Source organism: Mus caroli, unplaced genomic scaffold (assembly GCF_978045245.1).
Source record: "Mus caroli unplaced genomic scaffold, Mus_caroli_1 scaffold_14, whole genome shotgun sequence".
Classification (NCBI taxonomy): domain Eukaryota; kingdom Metazoa; phylum Chordata; class Mammalia; order Rodentia; family Muridae; genus Mus; species Mus caroli.
Window position 1 is genome coordinate 69,641,274 of NW_028227269.1, and position 15,227 is coordinate 69,656,500.

Consider the following 15,227-nt stretch of genomic DNA (forward strand, 5'->3'; position numbering starts at 1 on the left):
TGTTGGTTAATTCATACAGCTGAGTTCTTTGTCTATGCTTGCCACATGAACAGATACTTGAAGATAATCGTTTTGTTTTCATTGGGTTACCAGGAAGAAGAAAAACGTGATGAAATTCCTGAATGCTCTGCACCAATGTTGGAGTTTAACAGAAGTGTTAAAGTTGTCCCTTCAAAATATAACGGTCCTTCATTTCCTCCTGTAGCTTCTGCTTACCACCCCACTACTGATATTTTAGATAAAGTAATTGAGAGAAAAGAAACATTGGAAAATAGTTTAATTCAGTGGTAAGTTTATAATTCTATTGGTGTGAATGAAATCAGAAGGGCAGATAAAAATGGAAATGGCTTAGAAGAATATTCAGTAAGAATGAAAGGTAGTGTCCTGGGGGATAAGTACAGCCAGAGACAAGTAGACGCTTAGCTTTGAAAACCTTAAGATAAGTTTGTGTTGAACAGATGTTGGAAATATGTGTCAAGTAATTAACTACTTACCTCTGAATCTAGGATTATGAGTGAATTGAATCCTGTGAATTAAAAAAATTTTTTTTCTGATTTTCCCCCAGTAAACACTTATCGTTTCTATGCCAGTAATTTTTGATATGACTATCCGCTACTCTAAGGAAATGCATTGAACGAGGCTTCTATTCTACTCTTTGCTTTGCTTTGCTTTTCCTCTTCCAAACAGTGACCTATGAAATACATTTTTCTTTACTTTTCGAGGAAAAAATTTACCCTGCTTAGCAGTTTGAGTGTTTATGTTTTTATTGAGAGGAGAGCAGGAGACTCTAGTTTTTAAAAAAATTTTAAATAAAGTTGCATCACTTTAATAAACTCACAACTAAAGCGGCGGATGGTAGTTTAAGGATGCTGTTTAAGCACTTGCCTAGTCCCAGACTCTGCTCAGTGACCGTCATGGAGCTTTGATCTGATCTGTTGCCTGTGTGTGTGTGCTCCGAGTGAGAAGCCCGCTTTCCAAGTACATGGTATGCTGGACAGCTATCAACCCAAACGGAGTGCTTACCTAGGGTGAGTGCAGGGAGCTTTCTGTCAGGCTGAAGAGCTCAAAGTCGATTTCATCGTCTGTCTCCCAAAAGGACAGTTTTGTCCTTTTGAAAAGGAGACAAGTTCTCTTCCTTCCAGCTGTAAGTTCCAGAAGGCTGCTTTTGCATGTTCATGCTATGAGTACAGCTTATTCTTTAAAGTGATATAGCAAACATTTTATGCTTTTAACCAAATTCAGGTGTATTTAACTTTATACTTCTAGGGTAGAACAAGAAATAATGTCAAGAATTATCTCTGGGCTCTTTCCACTCCAGCAACAGGCCAGACTTGATGCCAGTGTCTCAGTAAGTGAGGCGAGCGAACCGTCAGCTTCTGACATTGGTACGTGAGAGGGAACCTGTTGTCACGTAGTTACTGAGGATTTCTGTCTCCTTGGCTGTCTCACTTTCTGCTGCTCTGCAGATGAGATTAGTATTCCTGTCCCTCTGTTTGTACAGATCGCAGCTTGGGGGTTGCTGAGCCATTCTCTAGGGTTCTATTGTTCCTCCACAGAAATATGTCTGTGTATAAATGATACAAAATATATTATGTAATATACATACATATGTGTTATTGTGGAGGAACAATAGAATATTGTATGCATGCATGCCCAGGTCAGAGACAACGTGGGCTCCAGGAACTCCTCAGGTCATCAGCTAGGTGCCTTTACCCAATAAAACGTCTTTCTGCCACCTCCTTTTATTTTTCTTTTGCTGCAACCTAATACCTAGCAAAGGGGACTTTATACAGGAAAGATTTATTTTATGTGATGGCTTGAGAGAATAGCAGTTCATTGTGGTAGGAAACAAATGCCAGTCAGAGTGTGCTGTGGCTGGCTGTTTCCTCACTGAGGAAGCTTGGGACCAGGTTCAAGCCTGTGTTCTATCTTAGTGCAATTAGCTTATGACACATAAAGGTTTATAGAATCCTAATTGCAGCTTTCATATTACAGAGGGCTCTATAGAATATTGCAGGAATTCTATAGAATAATTATAAAATCATCAATTTATAGCATTGTTACAAAAGAGTATATCTTTCTTTGTTGATCTGCAGAAAATTTACCCAATACAATGGGCTAATGCCCAGGAATTGTTTTTTGTTTGTTTGTTTTTTTGTTTTTTCAAGACAGGGTTTCTCTGTATAGCCTGGCTGTCCTGGAACTCACTCTGTAGACCAGGCTGGCCTCTAACTCAGAAATCCACCTGCCTCTGCCTCCCAAGTGCTGGGATTAAAGGCGTGTGCCACCACCGCCCAACTAGGAATTGTTATATTAATTTAATAATGACAGAAAATCATTTTTAAAATAATCAACAATAAGAGTCAATCCTTGCAACTCAGAATTATCCATCACAGCCACTCAAAATGATGTGTCACCTCCAGATTGTCACTTGTATCCTTTAGCCTTTCCTAGATGGCTCCTAACATGGGGAGCTTGTGCCTGCTTCTCTTTCTCATTTGGGATCCAGTCTGGCTTGAATCTGTATAGCCCCTGTGCATGTCCCTGCAGTCTCTGAGTTCATGTGTGTCAGTCCTGTTGTGTCTTGACACAGTTTTCTTAGTGTCGCCATCCTCTGGCTCTAACAATCTTCCCACCTCCTATTCTGCACAAGCCCCTGAGCCTTGAGAGGCAAGGGTTGATGGAGACAGAGTTCCAAAGTCTCTCACTCTCTCCATATTGTCTAGTCTAGGTCTTTGTGTTAGTGAATGTTGGCTTTAAAGCCTTTGATAGGCATGCTATAATTCATATAATCACAGAGGTTAGGTATGGAAAAAGGGGCTATGGCAGAGGGGAGGATCTCCCAAGGAAGGGGAAATAAAAAACACTGTGGAGGTGTGTGTTGGGGGTGGGGTGGGGTGGGAGGGAAGGCAGGAGGGTACTGAAGCAGGAAGATTAAACAGGAATCGGGAGGGGAAAGGGAGTTTAAGGGAGGGCCAACTAATACTAAGGACCATTTGAGGGGTCATATGGAAATGAATTAATACGTCTGTAGAAATACATACGCATACATATATGTATATATGTGTACGTGTGTGTGTGTGTGTCTGTCTGTGTATACATGTATGCTACAGTCTGTCTGTCTGTCTGTGTATACATGTATGCTACAGTGTGCTCTGGTTATCAGAGGACAACTTGAAGGAGTTGGATTGTGGTTCCAGGGGGTTGAACTCAGGTGGTCAGGCATGGCAGTAAGCATTTTTTACCTCTTAACCATCTTGCCTATCCTAGGGTAATAGTTTGGCAATCATGTTTTTGCTTAAGCTAGTATTATTTGCTGGATATATCATAATTTGTTAATTCAGTTACCAGATGGTTGATATTTACTGTCTTTTAGTTTAGGTCTATGGTAAAACTGATAAGAATACTTGCTGACAATTTTTTGTTTGGAATGCTGCTTTTAATTTAACCTAGTCATGTGATAAATAAATGGTTATTAGGACTTGCTAAGCATTTTGCAAATGGTGGTACCATGATATGCCAAGCAGTACTGTGGTTCTTATTTGCCTGTTGAGAGGAATATGCTGAGTAGTGTGATGGCTGGCTGGATCTAAGTGCGATATAAAGGTTTTCTTTATCTGTGCATGCCTACGTGCGTGCCTGTTTGTGTCTGTGTGTCTGTGTATGTTCCCAGGAACTGAGCCCAGGTTAGTCTAGAACTCTACCATTCAGTGACTCCTTCAACACTCATAATATGTTTTGAGGTATAGTTTATATGCAATATAAAATGAGGATGTAAAACACTCTTCATTTTTTCTTTATTCTTTCTCCTTTTGCATATGGATTTCAGATTTCTGTAGTATTCTTTAAAAGATTATCCTGTCTCCATTGAATTATCTTAATATTTTTACTGAAAACTAATTGGCCATAAATCTGTAGATGTTTCTATTCTTCCTTTTTTATTTAATTTTTTAAACGTGTGTGTATGTTTGCCTGCATTATTTTATGTGCATCACATATGTCCTTTTTAAAAAATACTACTTCTTCCTGTCTTTCCACTCTTGGGATAGCCCGTTGTCCTTTACAGCCTGACTTTTACTTCCCAAGTCCTGTAGTAGAAGCTTCAGGAGGCTCAGCATGCGACGTCACCGACCAATGTCCTTGAGCTAGAGGGAGGGAGAGCTTGCCTCTTGCTTAATGTATCCATGTGTTTTGGTCGGAAGTAGAAATAGGATTGTTTCCAGCTGAGGAAATTTGGTATATATGTAATAGTTTTCATTGACTTCTGCAGTGGTGAGGAAGGAGGCATAGTACATGAATTTTACTTGTGTTTTTTTCTCTGCCTTGGTTTGTTAGAAAGGATGCTCTTTAAGCTGCTATCTGTCTTTCTTGTGGCCAGTAGCTTTCCTTTGCTTCTCAGTGTTCATGCCTCCTTCATGCTCACACATGTAGCTATCAGCCTCCTAAGACCTTAAGATGTAAGGTGTGGCTGCACCCATGTTTCTTGGCATTATCTGAAGTTCTTGTTTTTTAGTCGCAGGAACAAGCAGTGGAGCACTCCAGCGTATGGTTGATGCCAGAGTTCCTGTGAACTCAGACATGGTCAGCCATTTTGTCAATGAAGCTCTGACTGAGACCATTGCTGTCATGTTAGCTGACAGAGAAGCGGAGAGGCAAAGGCCTGCTGCCACAAGTGTTCCTGGTGATCTTTCAGGAGCTGAAACTAACCTGTTGGTAGGAATGACTTTCCGTTCCCTTGTGACTTAAGGGTTGTGGAGAATATCTTAGATATTCTGTGTGTGTGTGTGTGTGTGTGTGTGTGTGTGTGTGTCTGTCTGTCTGTCTGTTTGTCTGTCTGTCTGTCTTTCCATCTATGTTTGCTTGAGACAGTCTCACCCTATAGTCCAAGCTGACTCTGTAGCTCAGGGTGATCTCAAGCTCAAGATAATCTTCCCACTTCAGTATCTATGTAAAAATGCTACTATTATATGTAGAAGCTATCACTTCTTCATACAAGAAGATATTTTAAACTTAATGTTTTAAGACCATAGATTGTGATAGAATTCCTTGGTGATGTAATTAACTTTCCCTAGTATATTATTATTATTATTATTATTATTATTATTATTATTATTATATTATTTTGAGATTAGCTTTCTTGTAGCCCCAAGCTGGCCTTGAAGTCACTGTGCACCTGAGGGTGGCCTTGAACTGGATTCAAGTATGATGGGCTATCATACTCAATTTAGCTTTTTCCTTTTTTTTTTTTGGAGAAAATGTAAATTTAACCTGCAGAATCTACAGAAAAATTACAGGTGTATTACAGTGACCATTTTTTCCCTGTCTTTACTCTCTGTATTTCACATTGGTGGCAGTTGAACGTTTCTAAAGTCTATCTCTATACATGCTATATACTTAAAAAAATATTTTAAGTATATGAGTGTTTTGTCTGGATGTTTGTCTGTCTGCTACTTGCATGCGGTACCCACACAAGCCAGAAGAAGGCATCTGATCTCCTAGAACAGAGAGATAAGTTTCCATGTGGGTGCTGGGAATTGAACCCATGTCCTCTGAAGCAACAGCCAGTGCTCTTAACTGCTAAGTCATCTCTCCAGCCCTATATTTTATTCTTTTAAAAAAAAAGTTTGACAGTTGGGAATATGTGACTCTACCTCAAAAGCATTAGCAGCATTCCCTAAGAAGAAATCTTTGTGATTTACAGGGTCAGAAATAGCTGCAGAGTTTTATAAAGTTGGTAACAGAGTTAATTTGGGATTTGTATCATTCCTACAATAGATTAGAAATTCTATTCAACATAGTGATGGTGATCACACAAACAATAATACAAGTATATAAAATACATTTTCTCTTAAACTAGAAAAGTATCTGTAGACTCTAGATATTAAATATGTGTGTGACCTGAAGGTACAAAAAAAAGATCCTCAGGGAGAAGAGGAAAGTCAACGGTCACAGTGCAGAGTGGGAGGAAGGACAAGTGAGGGGATGGAGGGCCGGGATGCGAGCAAAGCGAACGATTGATGTGTACGAAGTGTCCTAGCCGTTAATTCTATAGGTTTACTGAAATGATTAATAAAAAACAGATTTTATAGATATAAGTCTAACTTTGATTTGTATAATTTGGGAAAGATAGACATCTTCATGATGCTGGTCTTCTTCATCCTCCTCCTCCTCCTCATCATCATCATATAGTTTCATGGATGATTAAATAGCTGATACAATTTAGGCTCTAGAACTTTGTGAATACTCAGTTCCTAATAGTTTATCATTGTTGGTAGTCAGGTACCAGTGCTTGAAGAATACCTTCAGACCTCTCATGAGGAATAGGTGGGCCATTTTATTTGTGTGTGTGTGTGTGTGTGTGTATGTGTATAAACAGATTTTTATGTTATACAGTCAAGAAGTGGAAAAGATACAGTATTTTTTTTTCACGTGAGAGTTTGCTACCTGTTGAGCAGTGTTCCAGGACTTCTAATAATCTTTCATCATCTTGGATGATACTGGGCATGTCCAGGGTAGTATGGTTGTAGACTCTTGCCATCAGTTTAAGTTAGGTAGTAGTCAGCAACTTGGCATAGAATATATAAAAGCATTTTAAAGTGGATAATAATGTCCTTAAAATGAACGAAGGAAATGACAAGATTGTTCCCTCACAGAAAAGAAATACAAATTGCCCACATACCCACAAAAGGCTGTGTAACAGTAGGCATTCTCCTTGCCTCTGCTGATAGTGTAGGGTAGCCCAGTCCTACAGGGGAGCTCCACAGAGTCTGCTCAGAATGACAGCAGTGCTTTCAGGAGTTAGGCCTGAGAGCTCACTCCATAGGTAAATCTGTGTACATGTTATTGACTTAGGGCAGGATTATCTCATAACTCTGAGGAAAGAAACGAGAGAGAAAGGAAACAAGACAGTGTGTTTATTGTTATCCTTTTATGTCTTTGAATTTTGGAACCTTTTGAATATGACTCATTAATATTAAGATGCTTCCTTCTTTTCTAGTTTTCACCTGGCTCTGATGGTCATCTCCCATACCCTCTATTTTTTCTTACTTACCATTACTTTTTACATGGTGTGCCTTTATTCTTAACACCCAGTCAGTCAGTCAGTCAGTCAGCCAGCCAGTCAGTCAGTCAGTCAGCCAGTCAGTCAGCTTCTCTTTTGTTGCCTGGCCAACCATGCAGCCCATTGAGTTTGTAGTTGGGTTTGATCTTCATCTCTATCTGATTAATCTTCTCTGTATTAGAAGACAATAACGGATTTCTTTCAGACACAGTTATTTCAATTGCCCAAGAGTTTCCTGGGGCCAGTCTTATCCTGGCGACCAAATATTTAAGCCCCAGAGCACGAAGCCTTTTATTTTTCTGTTGCTTAGACCATTGGTTTAAGTCCTGTGCGGTGTAGGATTGAGTTCATATTACTGTTTGATATCATTTTTGTTTGGGTGATTATAAACGTACGGTGTTCTGTTTCACTAATTTGTCTCAGGCAAGAGTTTGTGCTCCAGTAGCTACACCGCAGCCCACTCCCCCGTGTTCACCATCACCTGTGAGGGAGCACGTGCTAGTGAAAACGCCAGACTCCTCTCCCTGTGAATCCGATCCGGATGCGGCTTCTTCTATAAAAGAGATATGTGTTGAAAAAGGTAGAAACCTTGTTTCTTTAAAAAATGTGTGTGTGTGTGTGTGCCTCTGTACTTCATGGCACGTGTGTGGAGGTCAGGGGAAACTTTGTCAAGTTGCTTCTCTCCGTTCACTTTAACAGTGCTTGACTTGCTGAGGCATCTTGCCTGAACCTAAAACTTTTATTTCTATAATTCAGTTTTGCGTTTAGTAACTATAAGTAGTTTTTGCTTAGTAGTCTTTAGTAAATGCCTTTTTCCCCCCAAGGAAGCTAAGGAATTGCTTGTCACTTGACTGCTTATGTGCGGTAGCAGAATAGCACACACTAGGTATTTTATAAGTTAAATTAAGAGTTCTATTGTTTGAGTTCCAGACTGTGAGGTCACACTAAGCGGCTGCCTTTGGTGACAGCCATCTTGCTGTATCATGAATGACAAAAGGCGTCATATAGCAGCCAGAGAGCCAGAGGCTCAGGCTGAGGCCTCACCTCTCATGGAGCTGCTGATCCCATGTAGGGCTCTGTGCCCCTGGGTGGCTCACAAGGGACTGCCCTCCGCATTGCAACATAGGGTTAAGGATTAAGTTTCCAGCATAACTTTGCAGGGAGGCATTCACAGAAAAGTATTATTTCTGAAAATATGTAATTTAGTAACTGCTGAAACTGCTTTAAATGTATAGCAGTTTTAAAATGCCATCTTTTCAAGGTTTTAATTTTTATACCTTTTTTAAAAAATTTACTTATTTTTATATACGTGAGTGCACTGTCACTGTCTTCGGACACACCAGAAGAGATCATTGGATTCCATTACAGATGGTTGTGAGCCACCATATGGTTGCTAGGAATTAAACTCAGGGCCTCTGGAAAAGCAGTCGGTGCTCTTAAACACTGAGCCATCTCTCCACCCCCCTAAATTTTATACCTTAATAAAATGTGGAAATGTTCTTATTAAAGCCATCATTGTCATCGTCATTATGATTGTTTAATGCCAGTATTATCTAAAACAAGGAGTCATCACATTAGAAAGCTATTGACTGAGTCTTTGTTTTTTCTTTCTCACCTTTAGGAAGTGATATGCCTGCTGTCATGCTTGTTAGTACACCAACACGCACTCCTGTCACTACCCCTCCTCCAGCAGCAGCTCTTACCCCAACTTTGTCCGAAATTTCCATTGACAAGTTGAAGTTATCAAGCCCTGAACTTCCCAAGCCATGGGACAGTGGAGACCTGCCACTGGATGAAGAGAATCCTAACTCTCTTCAAGAACTTCCTCATCCAAGAGCTGTGTAAGTGAGAGCACTCCCTGTTACTCTGCAGCTCTGCCAGAGCCACTCTTCACACTGTTCCTGCACAGAAGTGGCATAGAAAGGGCCGGGGATGGGGCTTGTTGTGAAGTCCCGCTGGCCTGCAATTTTCTTTGTAACTGAGGTGGTGGCTGTTTAGTTGGTAATCCTCCCTGGCCTCATTAGTGTTGGGATTACAGACATCTTTCTACCACTCATGGCTTCAATCTATTCTTAAGAAAAAAATAACTTTTATACATTTTAAATATTTTAAAATTAAAAATATTCTCTTATCTTTGCCAAAGCTTTAAAGTAAATAAGAATAAACCATCAGATTATTAATGAAATATGTAATTATTTCTCCAGTGTAGATCATCATATGCTGTGCTCAGTTAATGTTTGTATTACTAAACCATATTGACTCCTTTTGTGGCTAGAGCAGCTCTCAAGGTGGCCTCTGATAATGCACAACTTGAGAACAAGGAGTCTTCCTAACGAGTTACAGGAGTCACTTTGCTATATTCTGTTTTTATGCATATGAATGGATTTAGGCCTTCAGTGATTTGTAATTCAAAATGTGCCTTTCTCTTCTTAGTGTAATGTCTGTGGCTAATGAAGAACCTGAGAGTGTGGATTTTTCTGCTCACCCTGCACCTCCGGAGCCAGCTCCCTCAGCATCACTTCCTGAAGGCACCAAGGCCCCTTCTCTCCAGCGGGTCCCAAGTTCTGGTTCATCCACCCTGGAGAACACTCTGAGCACTGTCACTGAGACAGAAACGCTAGACAGGCATATATCTGAAGGGGAGATCTTATTTAGCTGTGGTCAAAACTTGGCTACCAAGAGTAAGTTGACATATAGTAATTGACTTTGTTAGTTAAAGCAGTCTCCTTAGTGATAGCTTTTCTTTTAAAAATGTTTTTGTTTATCTTTCCAGATTTAACATGGTTTAATAGATAGATGTTCTGTGCAGGTTGGTTAACTTTTCTGGGCTTTGATTTTGAAGAATGAAATCTCCCTCAGAATTCTTTTCTTTAGAATTAATTTGATAATAGCTCAAGATATATTCTGTTAGTATATTTTTGTCTTTGCATGTATAGATACCTAAATACATACTTAGGTGTGTACCTTTATATAGGATCACGCTGTGTATATTCTTGTAAAACTTGGACTTGTTACAAAGTAATGTGTGGTAAACGTATTTCAGTACCAGCACACATGGATCATGCCCTTTTCCAGTGGTTGTTGATCCACTGGGCATTGCTTAAGTGAGGGGCGTTTATTTAGACTGTTGCAGACTGCGTGCTGGGCTGTAACCACCATCCCTGCACGACTGCACTCCCCTGATGACGTCCATAACCATGTCTACAGGTGGATGCTGAGGTAGGAGGCCACCTTTAAATCAGCAAGACTCAGTCAGCGGGCTTCCTGGGGAGGATAACAGCTTTTCACTTCAGTCAGTTCTTAGGTATGTTTAACAGCTTGTAGGGAGCCCGTTTCTCAGGTTTAACAACTTGTAGGGATGCCCGTTTCTTAGTTTCATGGCTATTTTGGTTCTTGAAGTTACTTTTATATTCCGACAGTCTGGGACTGGAGAGCCAGCTCTGAGCTGCTCACACCGGTCTGTAAATACAGTTTTGAGGGGGTCAGATGCCCTCTTCTGACCTCCATGGCACCAAGCATGCACTTGGGATACAGGCATATACGTGGGGAAAACATTTATACACACAAAATAATAACAACAATTCAAATTATAAAAACAGGTCTGAACCAGGCATGCTGATGCACACCTTTAATCTCTGAAGGCAGATCTCTGATTTCAAGTCCAGCCTGAGATACCTTGTCTTGACAAATCAAACATGTATTAAAAACTAAATAATTCTGACGACTAAATGGGTGAAATAAAAAGCTCATGTTTGTTAGGTTTGTTTTGAGTAATTTACCTAATAATGACCTAAATATGAACTTTACCAGTTTTGCTACTGAACTTTAAGTTTAAATGTAGCACCTGTGTTTTCTGACCAGATTTCTTAGTAAATGTCTCCTTTTTGTCCTAACTGCTCTACTTTGCTTTCTGCTTTTAGGACCTGGGGACTTGTTTCTGATGAACATAAATGACAGCTTATCCAGCACTCTGCAGGACGCCCTTGAAATGGTAAGGAGAAGCTGACTCCAGGCCCACTGCAAGAATGTCTTGATGTCTGGTTGCTGTTGAGCAGTTTCTGAGTTTTCACTTGTTTGAGGTATACACACAAAGGTTAGTGAATTGTTACCATGAGACCAGGCACAGTTGTAAATCCCTATCTGTGGTCACAGACACTTCAGAGGCTCAGTTAAGGAGGCTGAGAGCTACTTTGCACCACCTTGCTTAGCAGGAAAAGGAAAGATGACAGGGAAGGAGGGAGGGAGGGAGACATACTAGTAGTAGAGGGTTGTTTACCATTTCATTATGTATTTCATTATATAATCCTATATAATGGGAGAATGAACAGAAAATTGTTACTGACCTCTAAGGTTCTGATAGTCAAAAGATACATGTTAATGTAATTAGGTAATGAGATCTGGAATTGTTTCAGCAGTGCCTTGAACAGGATCTTAAGTACTCTAAGTTTCCTGTGGTACATTTGTGATATATAGATAGATATAGATATATAGATTTATGTATATACGCATTAATATGTATGTGTATATAAATTTAATGGGTTAAAAATCAAGATGGCACGGCAGTCAAGAGGAGGACCACTGTTGCAGAGGACCCATGTTTGGTGTCCAGCACCCACATCAGGTGGGTTACAGCCACCTGTAACTCCAGTTTTTGGAGATCTGACGTCCTCTTATGCACTTCATGGGCACCTTATGTGCACATACTCACCCACGGACATGGAATTAAAAGTAATGAAAATAAATTCTTTATAAAACACTAAAATAAGAATAAGATCCAGGGAACGTACTCATTCCTCGCTACTAGAGCCACAGCTGAGAAAAAGGCATTGATGATATCATGTTAGGAATTTTATTTACATGGATACAGCTATCATACATACATATTAATTTTCTTTTACAACTGTTAAGGGATGAAAATTTTCACATTTTGAAATGTTTCCAAGTAACTTAACAAAGGTGATTATGCTCTGCTGCGCACTCCATTCATTGCTAAGCATTGTTCATTCTGCTGTTTCTCTCAAAGCAGTGTTTCACAAAGGAGTAGGAAAATGCTTCAGGAAGTCTTTTTTTAAAAATAAAAAAAGAAAAACAAGTCTCCAGAGAAGATTTTGTTTGAACAGTTATTTTTTAACAATGACTTGTTAAGTAATTATTTGAGTCTCCTGTATTGCAGTCACTGTTGCAAAATAATATGTGAGAAGACATAATTATAGTAATCTTACTTTCAGAGAATTACATATATGTTTGGCTTATTTAATACACACTATGGGATTGTTCTTTATTCTTAGAACTTTATCTGGTATTAAAGTAAATTGATCAGTTGAGCCCAGACAAAATTATAGCCTGTCTTTTTCTACATTTGAGAATATTTCTAATTGTAATTTTGTTACTGTATGTAAGTTTATAGTAAATGCAGATGAAAAATATAATCTAGGAAAACCCAGAGTTAACTGAAACCATGTGCTGTTAGGCACTTTAACCCTACACAGCTAGGAGGTGTAGCCAGAGTTAATAAACTGTATTTCATTAAAACAGAATAACCAAAAATAATTTAAATAATTTTCTATACTTTATCTTATAGCCAAAAGACAAGAAATTGTTGTTTTAATGAATTTTAAATCATATTCATTCTTGTATTAAGGAAATTCATTTTGTCTGATGCGGAGGCTCACAGCATCTCATGTTTTTCAGACAGGTGTTTTGAGGCACAGTGAAGCCTAGGTAAAGTGTGACATCAATGAGGCTTCCTGTGCCTCCCCTGTTTAGACAGTCGGATGTCCGAGCAGAGGAGGAAGAGCACTGAGGGGCTGTAGAGGCTCTCGTGTTTCTGAAGCTTTTTGTTGTCTGTGGTCCAGGTTGCAGCATTTCCCTAGTGCTTGACTGCTGGTTTGCCACACCCCGTCTTGATATGCACTACATAAACGGGAAGCAGGATGTCATGTGAGCCCTACACTCAAGCCATCCGAACGTCATGAAAGCACTAGTTTAGTTGTGTGAGACAGAAGATCTGTCATAGATTTGCACTTAAATTACTTTGTAGTGTTTGTATATATTTGAGGCAGCTGTGAAATGTTTTTATTATAGTCAAATGACAATGAGAGCTACATGACAATAGTGAGCTCGTCTTTTGAAACATACTGATATCATTTCTTCCTAAACTTTTATTAATCATAGTTGAGAAAGTGGAGTTGTGTGATAACCGTTTTTGATGTTGTCTTTGTGTCTGCTCTAGGAAGATGACCCTCCCAGTGAAGGGCAGGTGATTAGGAGGCCCTACAAAAAGCGTCATGAAGATGCCATCGTTGCCCTTCTTACTAAGCAACAACGGGAGTTATTAGTTTCACAGCACGAGGAGGTACTTTTTCAACCATAAAGATTTTGGGGGGAGGGCTAGATATAAATACAGGAAAAATATTAAATACCCAACTTTTAATTTTGATAAGACAGTGTTTAAGACACTCTATAATCAGTGTCATGGTCCTTTTAACCTAGATTGAACTGAGCTTTGTAACTGAGAAAAATTTAGACAATCTCCTCCAATCTTTTATGTTACAATTTAAAAACACAACAAAAAAAATGCTTTAAAGATACAATTATTTTGTGTGTGTGTGTGTGTGTGTGTGTGTGTGTGTGTGTGTTCAGTTCCAGCCCACACCCATATACATATGAATACACATACAATACCAAATGCTCTTTTAAACTTCTTTTCAGAAAAGGTTCCCATGCATTTACTTCCTGTGTGTGGGAGCAGAGGGCAAGGCTCTTCCCTACCATTCGGGTTCCAGGGATTGAATTCCTTAGCAGATGTCACACATGGTAGCCCTTACTTGCTAAGCTGTCTTGCTGGGCCCTAACCTAACTTTTTAGACTTCTTATTTGTGTACCTGAAATGTGACATTATAAGCACTTGTGTGTTATGTATCATCATATTTACAAGAGAGTTCCTGCTTTGGATGATTTACTATAATGGGCTTAATGGTTTTTCTTATTACTGAAGGACTTGGAGAACAGCGTGGGTGAGCTTAGTGAAGGACAGAGGCTCGTGCTGAAAGCAGCAGAGGACATCTTAGCAGGACCGTCCGGCCGCACGATGCAGCCCACTTCTCCTGCAGAGCCTTCCTATCAGCACGCAGCCCCTCGGCTGGTATTGCAGCAGTCTGACACGGCCTCAGGTACACAAAGCTAGTTCCTCTTGGTGTTTGTATAAAGTACTGCTTTCATCCTACCGCAGTCTCTTACACTCTCCCCGGCTGTTGCTGTAGCGTACTTTACACTACACTTTACACTACTGTAGCGTTCTTTACACTACAGTCCAGAGTCGTGTTCTTTGTAGGGTAGATGAGGGCTTGGAGATTCTATGACATCTTTTCTATGACATGGAACACTTTCTCCTGAATATGCTTTGTGTGTCTTCATTCGTATGGGCACATTGGGAGGGATATGAGACAATTTTTTTTTTAAATATTTATTTATTTATTTTTATTATATGTAAGTACACTGTAGCTGTCTTCAGACACTCCAGAAGAGGGAGTCAGATCTCATTACGGGTGGTTGTGAGCCACCATGTGGTTGCTGGGATTTGAACTTCGGACCTTCAGAAGAGCAGTTGGGTGCTCTTACCCACTGAGCCATCTCACCAGCCCGAGACAATTTTTGTAATATACATACTTAAAAATTTATAATATAGATGTACTATTTTAATGTATACTAGAAAAATATAACCTCTCAGAACCAATAGCCATGTTTGAGACAGAGTTCAATGAGATCATACCACTCCAGAAATGTGTTCTCTGTAGAGTGTGATTTCTCAGATGCAGTGTTTAGTGTGTTTGGGCTATCTTTAAGAGTAACTGCAATTTCTGTTGTAGCACTTTGGAGATTACTAGCATAGAGTTAATTCTCATTGTCTGTGGTAGCTGTAGCCTATAAGTTAAGCACATATATATTAGGAAACACTGAACTCTTAGGAGAAATACAGGATTGGGTTCCAGGAAGCCTCTTGGAGCGTTGTCACATGATCGATATTTAACCTGGCTTTATGTGTGTTTCTGTTTAAAGACATTGTATTTAATTTTTGTGATTGATTCACCAACACTGAAGTCACAGCCAAAAGCACTATAATTCATTCCCAAAGAAGTGTATATAACATGTAGTCCTCCCCAGGCGT

General features: G+C 39.6%; 1 protein-coding gene across 3 annotated transcripts in view; it reads left to right on the plus strand.

Moving 5' to 3' along the window:
- Positions 1-15,227, plus strand: part of Kiaa0586 (KIAA0586 ortholog) — a 97,912-nt gene that overhangs the window by 41,453 nt on the left and 41,232 nt on the right. For all 3 annotated transcript variants that reach the window (XM_021179051.2, XM_021179052.3, XM_021179049.2), the window contains exons 19-27: positions 94-287; positions 1,267-1,385; positions 4,514-4,713; positions 7,484-7,640; positions 8,682-8,901; positions 9,494-9,741; positions 10,981-11,051; positions 13,293-13,415; positions 14,058-14,232. In XM_021179051.2, the coding sequence (XP_021034710.1) occupies positions 94-287; positions 1,267-1,385; positions 4,514-4,713; positions 7,484-7,640; positions 8,682-8,901; positions 9,494-9,741; positions 10,981-11,051; positions 13,293-13,415; positions 14,058-14,232 (1,507 nt within the window). The remainder of the gene's footprint in view (positions 1-93; positions 288-1,266; positions 1,386-4,513; positions 4,714-7,483; positions 7,641-8,681; positions 8,902-9,493; positions 9,742-10,980; positions 11,052-13,292; positions 13,416-14,057; positions 14,233-15,227) is intronic.